Source organism: Ahaetulla prasina, chromosome 2 (assembly GCF_028640845.1).
Source record: "Ahaetulla prasina isolate Xishuangbanna chromosome 2, ASM2864084v1, whole genome shotgun sequence".
Classification (NCBI taxonomy): Eukaryota; Metazoa; Chordata; class Lepidosauria; order Squamata; family Colubridae; genus Ahaetulla; species Ahaetulla prasina.
In genome coordinates, this window is record NC_080540.1 from 202,812,571 (window position 1) to 202,831,892 (window position 19,322).

At 37.1% G+C, this 19,322-nt stretch overlaps 1 protein-coding gene across 1 annotated transcript in view; it reads left to right on the top strand.

The window, feature by feature from the left end:
- Positions 1 to 16,725: 16,725 nt before the first annotated feature.
- The window catches only part of DNAH6 (dynein axonemal heavy chain 6), a 187,960-nt gene continuing 185,363 nt past the window's right edge, over positions 16,726 to 19,322 (top strand). The window contains exons 1-2 of the mRNA XM_058168036.1: positions 16,726 to 16,863; positions 18,326 to 18,593. Of these exons, the coding sequence (XP_058024019.1) occupies positions 16,811 to 16,863; positions 18,326 to 18,593 (321 nt within the window). The 5' untranslated portion in view covers positions 16,726 to 16,810. The remainder of the gene's footprint in view (positions 16,864 to 18,325; positions 18,594 to 19,322) is intronic.

Here is a 19,322-nt window from a genome sequence, read left to right on the forward strand (position 1 = left end):
ATTGGTTTGTTTCCACGTTGTTTCTAGTTTTATGGTAAAGAAAATGTTCAGCACTTTAAAGCAATAGGAAGAGATTAAAAAGAATGCCAGATTTACTTGTTTCCTTCTTCCATCTGTTCCTAAGAGGCCTTGTTCTTTGGCTGTAACAGCTGTTTCTTCCACTGACATTTTAGCCATCCGTTCCTTTTTTAAAATTCAAAAATTAGTTCCTTTTTTAAAAACAATGCCTATTACTGTAAGCTATTATCTGTACCCTATTTGACTCCTATTTGAAATAAAGAAGTGCTCCCTACTCCCAGTCTCTTCAGAAAGATTATTAAGTCTTGCCTAAAGATGGTGGAGCTTCTATATATGACAGCACATCTGTTTCTAAGCTGGCAAGGTAATAGTAATTCTTCTTTTCCTCGAAGAGCAGGTGGTGGTTGTGGCCAGGAGGGCCTTTGCACAACTGTGGGTTGTGTGCCAGTTACACCCTTTCCTGGACTGACAATCTCTACTCACGGTCACTCATGCCCTAGCCACTTCCCATCTTGACTATTGCAACGTGCTCTCCATGAAGCTGTCCCTAAAGAGCATCTGGAAGCTCCAATTGGTGCAAAATGCAGCGGCCCGCATGGTTTTGTGCAGATCTCAGTGTGCACATGTATTACTGTGGGAGCTGCATTGGTTGCTGATTTGCTTCTGGGTGCAATTCAAGGTGCTTGTTGTCACCTTTAAAGCCCTTCATGGCTTGGGACCAGGTTATCTGAGGAACCATCTCTTGCTGGTCAAATCTACCCGACCCACCAGAGTGGAGACACAAGGAATCCCGCCATATCCAGGCAGAAATGAGTTCTTCTAGCAAACCCTTTCTATTCTTCTTCACTTTGACTTTTGTGTTGCTTATAATGATCTATTGAAGCTAGAATGACTTTCCCATATTCAGCTATGTGCCTTTTTTTAAAAGGGGGGGGAGGGTTGGGGGGGCTAGAGAAAAAGGAAAGCATATTTTTTTGTCTGAACAGGAAACCATCTGTGTGGATTTTATTCATTTAGAAATCATCCTTTTCCTGAATCTGGACCATTAACTTGATTAACCATTTTGACCATACTCAATGCAGGAAAAGATATTTTTTTAATGAAAGCCATTATTTATTCTTCCCTTGCAGAAGAATTATTTCATGTTGTCCCAGAATTATTTGGGAAATATATATGTAACGTAGCTGTTATTTAGCTGAATGGATTTGACTTGAATACAATTTATTGGGGGGATTGGTTTGTTTCCACGTTGTTTCTAGTTTTATGGTAAAGAAAATGTTCAGCACTTTAAAGCAATAGGAAGAGATTAAAAAGAATGCCAGATTTACTTGTTTCCTTCTTCCATCTGTTCCTAAGAGGCCTTGTTCTTTGGCTGTAACAGCTGTTTCTTCCACTGACATTTTAGCCATCCGTTCCTTTTTTAAAATTCAAAAATTAGTTCCTTTTTTAAAAACAATGCCTATTACTGTAAGCTATTATCTGTACCCTATTTGACTCCTATTTGAAATAAAGAAGTGCTCCCTACTCCCAGTCTCTTCAGAAAGATTATTAAGTCTTGCCTAAAGATGGTGGAGCTTCTATATATGACAGCACATCTGTTTCTAAGCTGGCAAGGTAATAGTAATTCTTCTTTTCCTCGAAGAGCAGGTGGTGGTTGTGGCCAGGAGGGCCTTTGCACAACTGTGGGTTGTGTGCCAGTTACACCCTTTCCTGGACTGACAATCTCTACTCACGGTCACTCATGCCCTAGCCACTTCCCATCTTGACTATTGCAACGTGCTCTCCATGAAGCTGTCCCTAAAGAGCATCTGGAAGCTCCAATTGGTGCAAAATGCAGCGGCCCGCATGGTTTTGTGCAGATCTCAGTGTGCACATGTATTACTGTGGGAGCTGCATTGGTTGCTGATTTGCTTCTGGGTGCAATTCAAGGTGCTTGTTGTCACCTTTAAAGCCCTTCATGGCTTGGGACCAGGTTATCTGAGGAACCATCTCTTGCTGGTCAAATCTACCCGACCCACCAGAGTGGAGACACAAGGAATGTTGTGGGTCCCATCCCCTAGGGAGATACACCTGGTGAGACCCAGAAGAAGGGCCTTCTCTGTGGTGGCTCCCTCTCTCTGGAACATCAGCCCCCCAGAGATTAGAATGGCCCCTTCTCCCTTCTGGAAGGCGCTGAAGACCTGGTTCTGCCAGCAAGCCTGGGGAACGCAGAGTGGGAGGGAGCCCATTAAATGGTTCATGTGATGTGTTGTTGCCGTGGGGGGGGGGTGTTATATTATTTTATTATTTTTAGTTTTATTGTTTTATATATGAGGTTTTTATATTCCTGCAAGCTGCCGAGTGCAAATAGGCAGCAATATAAATTTCCTAAAATAAATAAATAAATAAAATATTAGTATTAGTAAATATTTTAGACAATGAAATTTGATCAATTTTTCATGCAAAAAGAAATAATGGATATAAATTCAAACACTCAGAACCTAACTCAGATCTATCAATAGATAAGAACTGTTTACATCTGTTTACAATGCTTAGTTCCTAATCTCTTCTGATTGCAATAGATTTTGACTGGAATAGAAAAACTGAATGAATGGTTCAGCTAATTGATGACCTAGTAACTTTAGTTCAGATCATGGGGGTGGATTGGCATATGATTAATGGAGATTCGTCATTAGCCTTCAGTATGAATTTGACTTAACATATCAAAAAGTGTCGTAGATGAATAAACTATGCCTTTTGTCACACTTTGGCCTTTTCTTTCTGCTCTGTCTGCACTGTTTAGGCTAGAATGCTATAGCAGAGTACAGTTGTCCCCAAATTAGTGTTAAATTGTAATTGAGACTTAATTAGTCTTATAACTGGTAATTTTCTAATTGAAATGATCATTGTGGGTGTGGAAATGAACTCATGCATGGAAAGTCATGGTTCTTTTAGTCTGCTATTAATAATATCACAAAATCAAGAACTATTGTTTTCAATATGTTTAGAGAGAAAACCAAAGCAAAATCAGTAATCTAATTACTGCAAAAATGTTTGAAAAGAATAAGCAAGACTGAAGAAGTGAAAACGATACAAAGGCAATGTATAACTCTCCAGATGCTGAATTCCAAATCTTGTTAGCCTAGCCATGGAACTGGAACCTAAATTTGACAAATAATACAAGATTAGGGCTTGTGGGCACAGTTTGTAAAGATTTCTTTGCTATACAGCAGGGGTTTCAAAGTTGCGTCATCATGGAGTCATCACATGATATATCCCGACTTTTCCCCTTTGCTAAATGTGGCATGGGCATAGCCAGCGCGTGACACATCCGGCCCACAGGGCGCGAGTTTGACACCTGTGCTACAGAGAATCAGGATGATGTCATGGAGCAGACTTTCAATTATAGTACCACTTGGAAAAGGAAAGACTGATCACTAAAGCATGGTGAATTCTACACTGGCTTGTATCACTTTAATGGGACTAGAGAAGACAAAGATGAATTGGGAATGACATCATTGTGAATGACAAGAAATGGCACACTGGCATTGCAAAAATTCAAACATAGACTCTATTAAGTTCATATGAGTAAGTTTGGAACAATAGAAGATGATCACGTCAATCTTCCCTGCTAAGTAATAAATAGCTAAGTGTGAAGTTTATTCTAGTAATCATGGTAGAGAGAGAAAAGCTCATGTATGTTTAATGCTATGCCTGCTTCCTTTTTTTAATGAGGCTATGAGTCACATTTCTCAGGAGTGTTTATTTTACTCAGCCTCTCCTAATAGTGAAGGCACCAAGATAATTAAATAGCAAGACTGTATTAGGAAGATCTCCAGAGAATAAGAAAATTTGTCACTAAAAAAAATGGTACTCTCAATTACCTATGCATCAACTTGATGCATAGGTAATTGCAATCAATGTTGATTGCAGAAACTTTTGTAACAGAGTTGTTAACGCTTGGAACTCACTATCTGACTCTGTGGTCTCTTCTCAAACTCCCAAAATCTTTAACCAAAAACTGTCTACCATTGACCTCACCCCATTCCTAAGAGGACTGTAAGGGGCGTGCATAAGTGCACAAAAGTGCCTACCATTCCTGACCTATTGTTTCCTTTCATTGTATGTGCTTATATATAATGTTGTGACAAAATAAATTTAAAAAAAACTGAATAATTATGTTGTAGTATTTTTTAAACTCACCGGTTTTAAAAAATAAACTGATTATACATCATCAAGAAGATGGAGAAGGAGAAGCCCTCCTACATTACCACCACTCACAATATTAGATAACACAGTAGCACAGTAGAGACCTTCAAGTTTCTAGGTTCTATAATATCTCAAGACTTAAAATGGACAGCTAACATCAAATACATCATCGAAAAAGCATAACAAAGAATGTTCTTCCTGTGCCAACTCAGGAAGCTCAGGCTGCCCAAGGAGCTACTGATACAATTCTACAGAGGAATTATTGAGTCATCTGCACTTCTATAACTGTCTGGTTTGACACTGCAATCAGTCAAGACAAACACAGACTTCAACGGATAATTAGAACTTCAGAAAAAAGAACTGCTACCAATCTGTCTTCCATTGAGGACCTGTATAATGCACAAACAAGAAAGAGGGCTGTGAAAATTTCTACAGACCCCTTGCATCCTGGACATAAACATTCAACTTCTACCCTCAAAATGACACTAAAGGGTTCTGACTTATGTCAGAACAACTAGACACAAGGACCAGTGGTGGGTTTCAAATTTTTTTACTACCAGTTCTGTGGGTGTGGCTTGGTGGGCGTGGCATGGCTTGGTGGGCATGGCAGTAGAAGGATATTGTAAAATCTCCATTCCCATGTCACTCCGGGGGAAGGATACTGTAAAATCTCCATTCCCTCCCTACTCCAGGGGAAGGTTACTGCAAAATCCCCATTTCCTCCCGATCAGCTGGGACTTGGGAGGCAAAGAAAATAGATGGGGCGGGTTCTGGTTCTCCAAACTACTCAAAATTTCCGCTACCAGTTCTCCAGAACTGGTCAGAACCTGCTGAAACCCACCTCTGACACAGACAATTTTTCCCCCATGCCATCACTGTGCTAGACAATTAATTTCTACAACATTGTCAAACTAGAAAGGCAGTATTACCGTCATTATTCTCATCTTCCCTATTACCTATCACCATATCTTCTTATGACTATAACTTGTTTGTATCTTATGATTTAAATTGCTTAATTAGTATCCTAGTATGATTTATGTTAATTGCTTATTTAGTATCCATGACTATCACAAAGTGTTGTATCTAATGTTTTATGATGAATGTATTTTTACAATGACTGATAATGATCTATCACTATCACTGAGAGCTTATGCACCGGAGACAAATTCCTTGTGTGTCTAATCACACTTGGCTAATAAATAATTCTATAAATAGTTCTATATAAAGTTGTTTTCAACTCCTAGCAACCACATACGTAGATAGATTTGCTCCATGACAATATATCCCTAACTTATTATTTCAAGTCTCCCAATAGTGTACTCATTTCTACTGTAACTGTGTTTATTCACCTTTTTAAATTATTATTGTTTTTATTTATTTATTTTTGTCACAATATTATATACAAGCACATATAATGATAGAAAAACAATAGGACAGGAACGGTAGGCACTTTTGTGCACTTATGCACGCCCTTTATAGTCCTCTTAGGAATGGGGTGAGGTCAATGGTAGACAGTTTTTGGTTAAAGCTTTTGGGAGTTTGAGAAGAGACCACAGAGTCAGGTAGTCTGTTCCAAGCATTAACAACTCTGTTACAAAAGTCATATTTTCTGCAATCAAGATTGAAGCGGTTAACATTAAGTTTGAATCTATTGTTTGCTCTTGTATTATTGCGATTGAAGCTGAAGTAGTCTTTAACAGGAAGGACATTGCAATAGATGATTCTGTGTGTTAAATACAGGTCATGTCGGAGTCAGCGGAGTTCTAAGTTTTCTAATCCCAGGATTTCAAGTCTGGAGGTATAAGGTATTTTGTTGTTTACAGAGGAGTGGAGAACTCTTCTTGTAAAGTATTTCTGGACTCGTTAAATTATATTAATGTCAGAGATGTGGTATGGGTTCCAGACAGGTAAGCTGTATTCAAGAATGAGTCTTGCAAATGTTTTGTATGCTCTGGTTAGTAGTGTAGTGTTTTTGGAAAAGAAGCTACGCAAAATTAGGTTTACAAATCTTAGAGCCTTTTTTGTTATGTAGTTGCAATGGGCTTTGGCACTTAGATCATTTGATATGAAAACTCCAAGGTCTTTTACAGGGTGGGGGTCATCAGTAAGGTAATGTCCATCAAGCTTGTACTTAGTGTTTGGGTTCTTTTTTCCAATATATAAGACTGAGCATTTGCTGGTTGAGATTTGGAGTTGCCAAGTTTTAGACCAATCGGATACAAAGTCAAGGTCTTTTTGAAGGGTAGTAGTATTGTTGGTGGTGTTAAATAGTTTGACATCGTCAGCAAAGAGAACACAATAACTTGAGATATGGTCACAGAGATCATTTATGTACAATATGAAGAGTGTTGGTCCAAGAACACTGCCTTGAGGAATGCCACTTTTGACAGGAACAGGATTTGATAGAGCATTGCCAATTTTGACCACTTGTCTGTTTGATAGGAAAACAGTTATCCAATTGTGAAGAGGTTCTGAGATGCCGTAGGATTTTAGTTTTAGGAGAAGTTTATCGTGTACTACTGAGTCAAAAGCTTTGCAGAAGTCTGTGTAGATTGCATCTATTGCTTTGCCTTGATCAAGATTAGTAGTCCATATGTTTTTGCAGTGGAGAAGTTGTAAGTTACATGATAATTTTTTCCTGAAACCAAATTGTTTGTTAGAGAATTGTTTGTTTGTTTCAAGGTGGAGGGTAATGGATTGGTTGATGATAGATTCCATTACTTTGCAGGTGACGCAGCATAGAGAGATCGGTCTGTAGTTTTCAACTAGGCTGGGATCTCCTTTTTTGAAGATAGGGATGACTGTGGCTAGAGACCAAAGTTTGGGAAGGGAACCAGTCGTGAAAGCTTTATCAAAGATTATGCTTAGGGGTTCTGCTATATTAGTGGAGAGTTTTTTTAAGAAGTATGCACAAAGTCCATCAGGCCCAATAGATAAAGATGGTTTCAGTTTGCGAAGAGCTTTTTCAACATTATCTTTAATGATAATGATTTAATTAATTAAATTATTTAATTTAATTTAATAATTTAATTTAATTTAATTTAATTTAATTTGATGCCCTAAGTCAGAGATGGCAACAATAGATTAAGTTTTAAATCATACATAGAACCTAGAACACTATTTCTCAGCTACGGCAACTTTAAGACTTGTGGACTTCAACTCCCAGAATTCCTCAGCCAGCTTTTTTAAAAATCTTAAAGTTGCCAAGTTTGGACATTCCTGCTTTAAGGTTACCAAGGATCAGAAACTTTTACTAGACGTACATTTGTGAGATACATTTGTGGAAAAAACAATAAAACCATGACTGCTGCCCTAACAATTCAATTATATTTTACTGTATATAAAAATTGCCAAGGAATTCCATGTAGTCAAATACAACAATGAGGGGCTTAGTAAAAGGAGAACTAAAAGTCAAGCAGAAAACCTCCAAAATTGGGTTGCCACAAAGAAGAGGGAGTCAAACTATTCTCCAAAGCACCTGAGGGTAGAACAAGAAGCAATGGGTGGAAACTAATCAAGGAGAGAAGCAACTTAGAACTAAGGAGAAATTTCCTGACAGTTAAAACAATTAATCAGTGGAACAACTTGCCTGCAGAAGTTGTAAATGCTCCAACACTGGAAATTTTTAAGAAAATGTTGGATAACCATTTGTCTGAAATGGTGTAGGGTTTCCTGCCTGGGCAGGGGGTTGGACTAGAAGACCTCCAAGGTCCCTTCCAACTCTGTTGCTGCTGCTGTTGTTGTTGTTGTTGTTGTTGTTGTTTTTGTTGTTGTTGTTGTTGTTGTTGTTGTTGTTATTATTATTATTATTATTATTATTATTATTATTATTATAAAATTGAGGAGAAACTAAAGAAAACAAACCATAGTAAGTATTCGTAGGAGCTCTATTATAATATGTTCTTAGGTTAAGACACCAAGTTCAAGAACTCAGCAACGTGGTTAAAAAGAAATGACAAGAAAACAATGAAGGAATGTTGGGTTTTAAAAGAAAATGAACATCCTGTTCAAGGAATGAAGGAATGTTGGGTTTTAAAAGAAAATGAACATCCTATTCAAAGAAATGTAAGCATAGAATACATCTATACTATACCTATTACACTTTTCCCTTTAGGAAAGCAATGTTACTGAAAGAAAGGAACAGAATAAAAAATAATACGCCAAAGATATTAAGGCATGAGATAAAGAATTCAGTCAAATCTGTTTCCATCATCAAGCCTCTCCACTTTTCTAGCTTTACAAACTGTCCTTGTTTCAATCATGTCCTCACACTGACTCATTTTTTTAAAATCCTGCTTCTATCCCTCCCCCTCCTCCTATTTTCCCCATAACAACTCTGTGAGGTGGGTTAGGCTGGAAAAGAGCACCTAGCCCAAGGTTCACAAAGCTGGCTTTCATGCATCAGGCAGCACTTGAACTCATAGCCTCTAGCTTGGACATTGCTTTCTGTTCTTTAAACTTCCGTCTCTTTTTGAGGATTTCATCTCTCCATCAACCACAACTTTCTTTTCCCCTTCCCTCTCACTCATTTTTCATCACATTTGTTTTGTGATTCAGCTTAATTTTTTTTATAAAAAAATTTTTATACCACCTTGGCATATATCTTTCATACTAGCCATTACATTTTGCATTCAGTGAAGATTTATTGTTGGCCTTTTCTTGTTTTACACATTTCTTAAATAACAAATGCTCCATTCAATTTTTCTTCCTGCACATTCATAAATCACCTAGTAGCATTCTATTTAATTTTATGCTCATACACTGAGCGCTCGTTTCCATGTAACAAACAAAATGCATGCTGCTACTCTTAAAGTCACTTTGCTGCTTTTATTATTATTTATTATTAAATTTATTATGGCAACCCACCCTAGAAAACTCTGGCTGTTGTCAAACATTTATTCTTCAGAGGTTTTTTTTAATCACTTCAGTAGACTGAAAGATATTTTAAAAATTACAAAAAAAGAAAAGAAAAATATTAAATCTGACATGGGAGTAATATTGATATCTTTCTAATAAAGCAAACTAAGATTCGGGTCAGAAGCAGCAAACAGATTTCATTGGTTCATTATCTGAGGTAGCTCTGTCCATTTAACTCCTCTGGATTCCTTACAAGCCATCCTCACAAAAAATTCCTTTCTTCAATATTCTTCCACACCTTTCCATCTTCCTGAACATTTGAAGTCACATTTACTAGACTGGAAGCTGCACTCAACCACAAGTATAGCATTGCACTGGCACTAGATGTCGCTCAAGTGATGTAAGACTGAACAAAAAAAAAAAGTTTCTTCTCTAGACTGGAAAATCCTACGCAAGACACAACAAATTTAGGCACTTAACCTTAGAGCAAAACATGAATAGAATATGTGATGCTTCGCAGGCCTAGTGGAAAAACTGATTAGAGGGCTGTATATCCATCTACTTCACTGCCTTTACAATAGATGGGGACAAAAATGTATGTGCTTGTATATAATGTTGTGACAAAATAAAATAAAATAAAAAATCATACTTTATGGCATTTGGAGGTTTATTCCATCAATGCAATGAAATCTCATTTTAATGTGTGCTGATTAGTATACATTTAAAGTGACAAAGTTATTCTATTCTATTCCATTCCATTCCATTCCATTCCATTCCATTCCATCAGAATGTAGCTACGGAGCAGCGGTTCAAGATCCAGCAAAAATGCTTAAAATCTGACGATGCTTCGGATCGCAAGGCTGCCAAGGATTAAGCATTAATCTCTTCGATACGGCATCATTTGGACAGCCGCGACTTGGCTTGGCGAGGCGGCTGCGCGTAGCAGGGGAAGAAAACGAGGGCGGGGCTCACTAACTCAGAGTGACCGCAGGTGACGCGCGGAAGCCCTGGCGTGGTAACCATAGTGACACTGGCTTCCCGCCCCATCGTCGCGTCCCGCCCGGGGAATGCTGGGATAAGGTCCTGGGGACTGTTGCTTGGCAACGGGAGACTCTCTGGAGGGTCTGAAGTTTCTGTCGTTTCTGGGCGGGAAAAGTAAGTTCCTCCAACAGTAAACCCCGAGGGTGTCCCCTCTTATTTTCTAAAAATGGGGAAAGTGAGGGAATTCGGCTGCTTCGACTATTGCAGCCCCGAAAGGATGCTCTCTTCCGACTTTTTTTTAGCAGCATCCCTTTTGGAAAAGGCATTTCAACCAGGTTTCCAAAAACTGCCTCGTCCGGAGAGTGAGGGTGCCAACTTCTTTCCTTTGCCGTCCCGACATTTAAAATAGTAGCGAGAAAGAAACGTGGGCTCAACTTCTAAACAGAATAAATCAAAGCTAATTATTAATCTTTGCCTCTCTGTGCGCGTGCCTGCCTGCCTGCCAGTCTCTCTGTCTGTCTGTCTGTCTATCATCCATCCATCCATCTATCTATCTATCTATCTATCTATCTATCTATCTATCTATCTATCTATCTATCTATCTATCTATCTATCTATCTTCTCTCTCTCTCTCCGTCCCTCCCTCTTTCCTCCCCTCTAATATTTTTTAGAATAGAATAGAATAGAATTTTTTATTGGCCAAGTGTGATTGGACACACAAGGAATTTGTCTTGGTTCATATGCTCTCAGTGCACATAAAAGAAAAGATACCTTCATCAAGGTTTAATGATAGCCATAGGGTACAAATTTAACACTTAATGATACAATACTTAGTGATAGTCATAGGCTACAAATGAGCAATCAGGAATCAATCAATATCAATATAAATTGTAAGGATACAAGCAACAAAGTTACAGTCATAAGTGGAAGGAGATGGGTGGTGGGAACGATGAGAAGATTAAAAGTAGTGCAGACTTAGTGAATAGTTTGACAGTGTTGAGGAAATTATTTGTTTAGCAGAGTGATGTCGTTCAGCAAAAAACTGTTCTTGTGTCTTTTTGTTCTGGTGTGCAGTGCTCTATCTATAGCGTCGTTTTGAGGGTAGGAGTTGAAACAGTTTATGTCCAGGATGTGAGGGGTCTGTAAATATTTTCACAGCCCTCTTTTTGACTCCTGTAGTATACAGGTCTTCAATGGAAGGCAGATTGGTAGCAATTGTTTTTTTTTAATGCAATTTTATGCTGCATCTTCATCCATCCCCAAAATGGGATATTTTAACAGCATGATGTTTCTCAGATCTTAATGTGCTTATACCAATACACATTTTCTTTTTATATTCTTATCCATTTGCCTTAGTTTGTTCTTGGTTACTGGACAATGTTTATAAGGCACTTTGTTTACATTAAGACTTATATTAAGGTTGCATATTTTATTTTCAGGCCACTATGTCAAAAAGATTCTTATTGCCTTCTATCCCATCAATGGAATCAACAGCTAGTAGAAGCAATCAGAGTTCAAATGAAGAGTCTTCTAATGGGAAAAGTTCCCCTTCAATAAATGAATTAAGAAATAGACTGACCAGCGTGGCTCCAAAACAGATGGCATCAAATCCTGAAGCTCTGAAATTTGAACATAATACAAAATCTCAAGAAAGAACTAGAAAGCGGCAGCAGCCTATAAAGCTAGAACCTTTAGTAGGTTGATTTTGATTCTAAGACTATATTTTTAATTTGGTAAAAGTTATGGGGTTTTTTCCAGATATGTTTAGTCTTATGAAAAATTGGTGCATAAATACCATTACATTTAGTATTTATATGTAGAAAACTGAAGTTAAGTCTATATTTTTTCTGATTATCAGTTAATTTTGAAATGTGGAACTTACAAAGATATAAAACAATTTAATATTAGATTACTGCTTGTCAGAAAAAGGGTTGAGGAAATACAGGTCTTCTGTATGAGTAAATGTTATACAAACATTGCAGAGATCAATCATGTCAAATTAATCATAGTTTCATGATCCTAGAATTTCATAGATCTTTTAAGTAGAAAAAAATAAACTTTATAAACTTGCAATCTACAATAGTTATGTTAAGAAAGATTAATCAGTGCATTCTGTAACTATGGAATTTTGACCCTTATAAATAATTCTCCCAATTAGATAAAATCAGCCTATTACAATTCAATTAGTTGAGGATTCCATGATTTATCCCCTGCCCAGAGGGCTGACCATGTACTTCCTAATACATATTAAAATCAGGAAATTAAATACTTCTTATCACTCTTATTAACACAAGATAGTTGGATGACTTTAGAAAATGCTATAAAATACTAACAGTGTGAATCTTTGCTTTAAGAGAATGTGCAAGCCATATAAAACAAAAGCATGGTTCTTCAATTTATCAGACTCCTGCCTAAGTGGTACATGCTGTCTTCCCTATCCACAGTTAAAGAACTATGACAGTCTGTAACTTAGCTAATTTTATTTTATTGCCTATTAACTTGTACAAAACATTTCTTTCAATGAGTTATTTATTTTTTAAAACTTACTTCATTCTTAATTTAGCCTGCCTTAAAAATATATCAGCATCAAAAACAACCTGAATATATATACCAGAAGAACAGAGAAAAATTGTTAGCAGCTGGAGTATTAAAGCCTACAACTTCAGCAGAGAAAAGAAAATGGCCTGGTACAGTGGAGGCAATTTCATCTGAACTTCAAGAAGAACTGAAAGAAAGACAGGTATTGTCTGTCCTTATAGATTGTGAATGCATATTTTTATTTAAATACTTTAATCTTCCCTTCATATAAAATACAGATAATCCTTGATTTATGACCACAATCGAGCCCAAAATTTCTGTTGCTAAGCGAAACACTTGTTAAATTAATTTTGCCCCATTTTACAACCATTCTTACCACAGTTGTTAAATGAATCATGGCAGTTGTTAAGTTAGTAATGCAGTTGTTAAGTGAATCTGGCTTCCCCATTGACTTTGCTTGTCAGGACGTCGCATGTGACCCCAGGACACTGCAATCATCATAAATATGAGTCAGTTGCCAAGTGTCCGAATTTTGATCACATGACCATGGGGACTCTTTAATGGACATAAGTGTGAAAGACGGTCAAAAGTCACTTTTTTCAGTACCGTTGTAAAGTCGAATTTAATGAACTGTTGTAAGTTAAGGACTACCTGTATGTTCAAGGCACTTACAATTTATTATTCCAAATAAAATAAAATAAACCAAAATAAAAATAATTTTAAGATTCCTTGCATGTTAGAGTTAATGAAATAGCTGTATTGAAACATGTATAGTTCACCTTTTCAGCATGCTTTAAAAACATTATCAGATATCCTAAAATCAGGTCACTTTCCAGTTATTTAAATTTGGAAAAAAATGCATAAAAAGAGATTTCACTTCCCTATTAATATAAGAAAGTGTACATGGCCAGTTGTAATTCTTCATTATTTGAAGCTGCGTTTAAACTTGCCATAAATGGTTCTCATCTGGTGAAGGAGGTTCACTGTAAGACCAATGCAGTCCCCTTTTTTCTTATTTTTCTCATATTTATACCATTTTTCTACAGCAGAGGCGTCAAACTATTTCATTGAGGGCCGCATCAGAGTTGTGTTTAACCTTGGGGCAGGGGGCAAAGTGAGTGTGGCCGGGGTGGGTGTGGCCAGCTCGATTTATTTATTTATTTAGATTTTTTATTTATTTATTTAGATTTTTATACCGCCCTTCTCCCGAAGAACTCAGGGCGGTGCACAGCCAAATTAAAACAGTACAATATACGGATTAAAAGACAATTAAAATACATATTGAATAAATGGCCGAGAATTAAAACTGTCAGATTAGACCTATAATAAAATACCCCTATTAAAATTGTTAAAATCCAAAAAATTTAAAATTTAAAAATTAAGCCAGTCCCGCTTGGATAAACAAGTGTGTTTTCAGTTCACGGCGAAAGGTCCGAAGGTCAGGTAATTGACGCAAACCAGGGGGAAATTCGTTCCAGAGGGTAGGTGCTCCAACAGAGAAGGCCCTTCCCCTAGGGGACATTGCTTGGCGGACGGCACCCTGAGAAGACCCTCTCTGTGTGAGCGTACGGGTCGGTGGGAGGCATAGGGTAACAGCAGGCGGTCCCATAAGTACCCAGGCCCTAAGCCATGGAGCGCTTTAAAGGTGGTAACCAACATCTTGAAGCGCACCCGAAAGACCATAGGTAGCCAGTGCAGACTGCGCAGGAGCGGTGTTACCCGGGAGCAACGAGTGGCTCCCTCAATCACCCGCGCAGCTGCATTCTGGACTAACTGAAGCCTCCGTGTGCACTTCAGGGGTAGCCCCATGTAGAGAGCATTGCAATAATCCAGACGAGAAGTGACAAGAACGTGAGTGACCGTGCATAAGGCATCCCGGTCAAGAAAGGGGCGCAACTGGTGAACCAGGCGAACCTGGTAAAAGGCTCTCCTGGAGACGGCCGCCAAATGATCTTCGAACGACAGCTGTTCATCTAGGAGAACGCCCAAGTTGCGCACCCTCTCTGTTGGGGCCAATGACTCGCCCCCAACAGTCAGCCGCGGTTGCAGCTGACTGTACCGGGGTGCCGGCATCCACAGCCACTCCGTCTTGGATGGATTGAGCCTGAGTCTGTTTCTCCCCATCCAGACCCGTACGGCTTCCAGACACCGGGACAGCACTTCGACAGCTTCGTTGGGGTGATCAGGGGTGGAAAAGTACAGCTGAGTATCATCAGCGTACAGCTGGTAACTCACCCCAAAGCCACTATGTCACTGATGTCGGAGGCGCCTGTGGTGGCCTGAGTGCTCTACTAGAGAAAATGGGCTCCCGAGCTCGGTTTTTGGCTGCGACAGCCTCCTTTAACTGTCTGTAAGTGAAAATGGAGCTTGGGAGGGCTGCATGTGGCCCTTCCAAGTTCCGTTGTCGCTGGCAGAGGTACCATGGGCCACTCCTTTGCTATTTCCAAGGTGGCCCCGTGGGCTAGATCTAAGCATCCTGCGGGCTGGATCTGGCCCCCGGGCCTTGAGTTTGACACCCCTGTTCTATAGTATTAATCTAAAATGACAGTTCAGTTTTATTGTTCCATTGCTATTTAACTTCTATATAAAATTATAGTTAACATTTTTAGAAGAAATGTTGAATGAAAAGTTTTTGAAGTTTAAATACAAAAAATAGAGAGGACAATACTGCCATGTTGCACTTCTGCTGTGGGAGTTGCACTAACTACTAGTTTGGTTCTGAGTGTAATTCAAGGTACTTGTCACTACCTACAAAACCAGGCAAGCTTCATGGCCCAAATGTCTTACAGACCCAAACAACTATGTAGCACTTGCTAATTGTCCTCATCTATCAGAAAGTATGGCAGGAGGGGGCTCTGTAATAGCATTCTCTTCAAATGTTGCAAGAAAGTACAATTATTTGAAAATTCAAAGAACTTTCTAACCTTGCTTGCCTGAGATAAAAGAAATACTCAGTGTCTCATGAGGTATTTAGAATAAATATATAAATATTATTATTTATTGTTAATATTGAAATTTTGTACCTGTATTCTCAATACTATAAAAATAATCATCAGGAGTGAAACCAGTTTCAAGCAGTGCATTCTCTATATAGTAGCAATTTTCTTCCTCTGGAAGAGCTTGCCTGCTGAGGCAAAGATGGCCCCCACCCTCAGAGCCCTCTGGAGCTAGATGAAAACACAACATTTCCAGAAAGCATTCAGGTTTTAATTGTACAAGCAGTGCCATATTCAATTAATTCAATGTATTATTTACTGTTTAGCATGGATTAAACTGAAGCATAATTGGGTTACCATTTTAATTACTATAGCAACTTGCATTGCATTTATTCTGTAAGCAATTTATAGACGTCTGGTTTCAGGTGGTAAACAAATTTATCAGTAAAAAGGCATTAAATAAATAAACCCCTGAGAATTCTCATAGAGGATGCTATTCTGTCATGAGCACTGAAGTAATGTGCAGGTGTTGGGCCAGCTGAATTGTGCATGTGGAGTGTGGAGGAAGGCAACTGGCACTTTACTTTAGGAATCCAAGCAGATTTATCTGGCCTGCTTACTTGATCACAACAAAGAGCTTAGAAACACTACAAGTTTCAGATAACAAAATTTCTCATTAAATCTGAAATGTTGAATATGGTTTCTTCAAAGCACTTTCAATCCAGGCTTACTTGAATGAAACATAATTTAGTTTCCACACTACAGAAGGCAGTATAACTTCTTGTTAATTTAACTTAGGAAGAGAAAGCCATTTTATAAGCCATTCTGGAGGAAGAGATTGTTTCTTGCTAGACCTGTACTCCTTGCTATGCTAGTATACAGTACATAGTGATAAACCATGATATCGATTGTGTTAAAAACATATAAGGGAAGCAGTTATAAATATTATTGTTGTGCAATAAATTTGCAATTTTATACTCCTAAGAATCTATAAGAAAATGTTGGGTTTTAAAAAAAACACCAGGAAATCAGTAGAACCTTGTTTTTAAAATAATGTTGAGTTATATATAAGTTCCTTTCCTTTATTATTGCAGATGCTGAGTGCTATGGTACGAGTTCCAACTCCTCCTAAGCAACCACGTAGTACATTAAAGACAAGTGCTTCCAAACCAAGTTCAACTCCACCTTTACGTACATTTAGTGAACCGGAAGAAGTAATTAAAGCTAATATTACAGAGCCTCTACAGATTATAAGAATAATATGTGAAAACAAAAACCTTGGATTTCTGTACATGACTCCTGCGGTGCCTAAATCATCAATTGAGTATGACACATATAACCTGAAGTGAGTAACCTTTAAATGTTGAAGCAATTGTATGTTAAACTATAATTTTATGTTTAACATAAATTCTAGATTTACCACTTATAATACTAATCTCTGTTCTACTGATGGTTAATATATTTACTCAAAGAAATAACTTAATATAGTTTTATCTAATTTCTATATTTTTCTTATATGTATATGTTTTAACGTAAATGTGGTGCTAAAATTTGAAAGCTTGTGTCTTTTTCCTTAGAAAGAGGAAACTGAAATGAAATTATTGATTAAGGAACACTGTTAAATTTTGATTTAAAAGGCAACTATATAATGTATACATCTCAAAAGACGTAGACTATAATTAGGGCATGTCAAATTTTTCAACTTTCAATTTCCAAACATGCCTTGGGAATTGTAAAGATATTTTGGTTACTTTAATATAATTTAGATATGCTTGTTAAGTAACTACATAAATATAATGTTTTAACATTTTGTTTGTTTCATGAATGTATATGGGATTTTTTTCAAACAATTGTCGTAACATATAAAGACAATATTAATATATGCAAAATATATGTTTTGTCATATAGTTTTGTCGGGTAATTCATATAACAACTACCAGCATACACTAATAATTATTGTAAACTCAGTATTCAGGCAGCTTAAATACCCTCATGCAATTAACAATCTATTGCTGAAAAAGGTGGGGAGAAAATGTTTGTCATTTCCATTAGAACTATGCAGAGAACATATCATATGCTTTGAAAGCATGAATTGGAATATCCACTCACTGCAGAGCATGTGAGATTCAATACTCAGATTCAGAGCAAATTTTGTTAAAATCAAAATATATTGTATCCTAATCTAGCAAGGAAAGAACACAAATTGCTGTTGTATTATTGCTTTTAGCAAATTGGTACAACAATTGGATATGGGATAGAGCTTTATGCAAATAAGAAGTGTGATAAATTGTACAAAAATTGAGCAGGGACATTTGAGTTCTAATGCATTTAGGAACCTGATTTATGCCTTTCATGTGAACAACTAAAGTTTGGGCAGATGGGAGATACATATGCTTTAGTACTACCATTTGCATTGAAGGTGGAACTGGTGCCATTCTGAATCACACCACTCCATCCTGGATAAATGAAGATTTGCTTCATGTCATTGTAGCTTGTCGTTGATTTTATATAAATGTGATGGGATGAGGCTGCATCTAATAATTAAAAAAACAATGCAACGTGTTCAGTTATCCAGGAAAGGGTCCTGCCATGTTAATTGCCATCCTCCCTCCTTGAAAATTAATAGATTGGTAGCAAAACCCATGATATGGAATGATACAAAAATAACAAGTATTCTATTAGGTTCTGTTTCCTACAGATACAGAATAGGCAAATATAGACAATCCATCATTGCTTATTCAGATCTTGGCAAATCATTTTGCCAATAATTGTCCTATTAAACAAGATGTTTTTTTATTTACTTTTAGAATTGTAAGCTATGACTGCATTAACAAAAATGACTACTACACTATTAGTCCACAAGCAGTTATTCATACATATAATGGAGAAGTTGAATACCTGGATCTTGAACGCTGGGAGCAAGAATATGTCTATCATAGGGCACTTATCAAAATCACTATATTTGCTATATTTCGCAAGTGGAAGTCATTTAATGTATGGAGAAAGAATGTCCGCTGCAAAAATATTAATTCATGTCGCCGAGCTTTACAGAAGAACTTATTCATTGTTAATGCTGTATGTATTGAGTTTTTATTACTGAAATAATACATGTGAAGGACATTAGATAAGCTAAACATTGCATTATTTTGAAGAGGTCATTGTTTAATATCAAAATGATTTACAGTGTACTGTAGGTTTCCTTGTGTGAAATATATTTTATTTATTTATTTATTTTTATTTATTTATTCATATTTTTATATCGCCCTTCTCCGAAGACTCAGGGTGGTGTACAGCAAATAAAACAACAAAAATCCAAAACAAATTAAAATACTATAACAAGTTTAAAAATCTAATTCAACCGCTGTATACTTAAAATATTAGCTAAAATTTTTCAAAAGCTAAAACCCTGTTAAAAACCCGCTAAACCCCCCCATATTAAAATCAATCAGGCCAGCCCCGCTTGGTGAAAAAAGAAAGTCATATTTTTAATATTAATATTGATATTAACATAGCTGTAGTTCCACAGCTCTAAATTAGTGCTGCTAGAGTTTAGTTAGTATGGAAAGTCAATAAAGCGCATAATCTAAAAATTCATGGAGATTGAAATATTTTACAAACAGAAAAAGAGAAAACTATCAGAAATGCCTGTTAATGCAAAGGGGAATTTTTTCACTTATTCTTTTCTCTCCCAATAATCCCTTGATCTGCTTTTATGCTCTTTAGAAAGATACACTTGTGCACACAGAGCAATTTTTAAGGAATGCTATGATGAAACACACACAATACTTCTTCCTCCTCCTATTT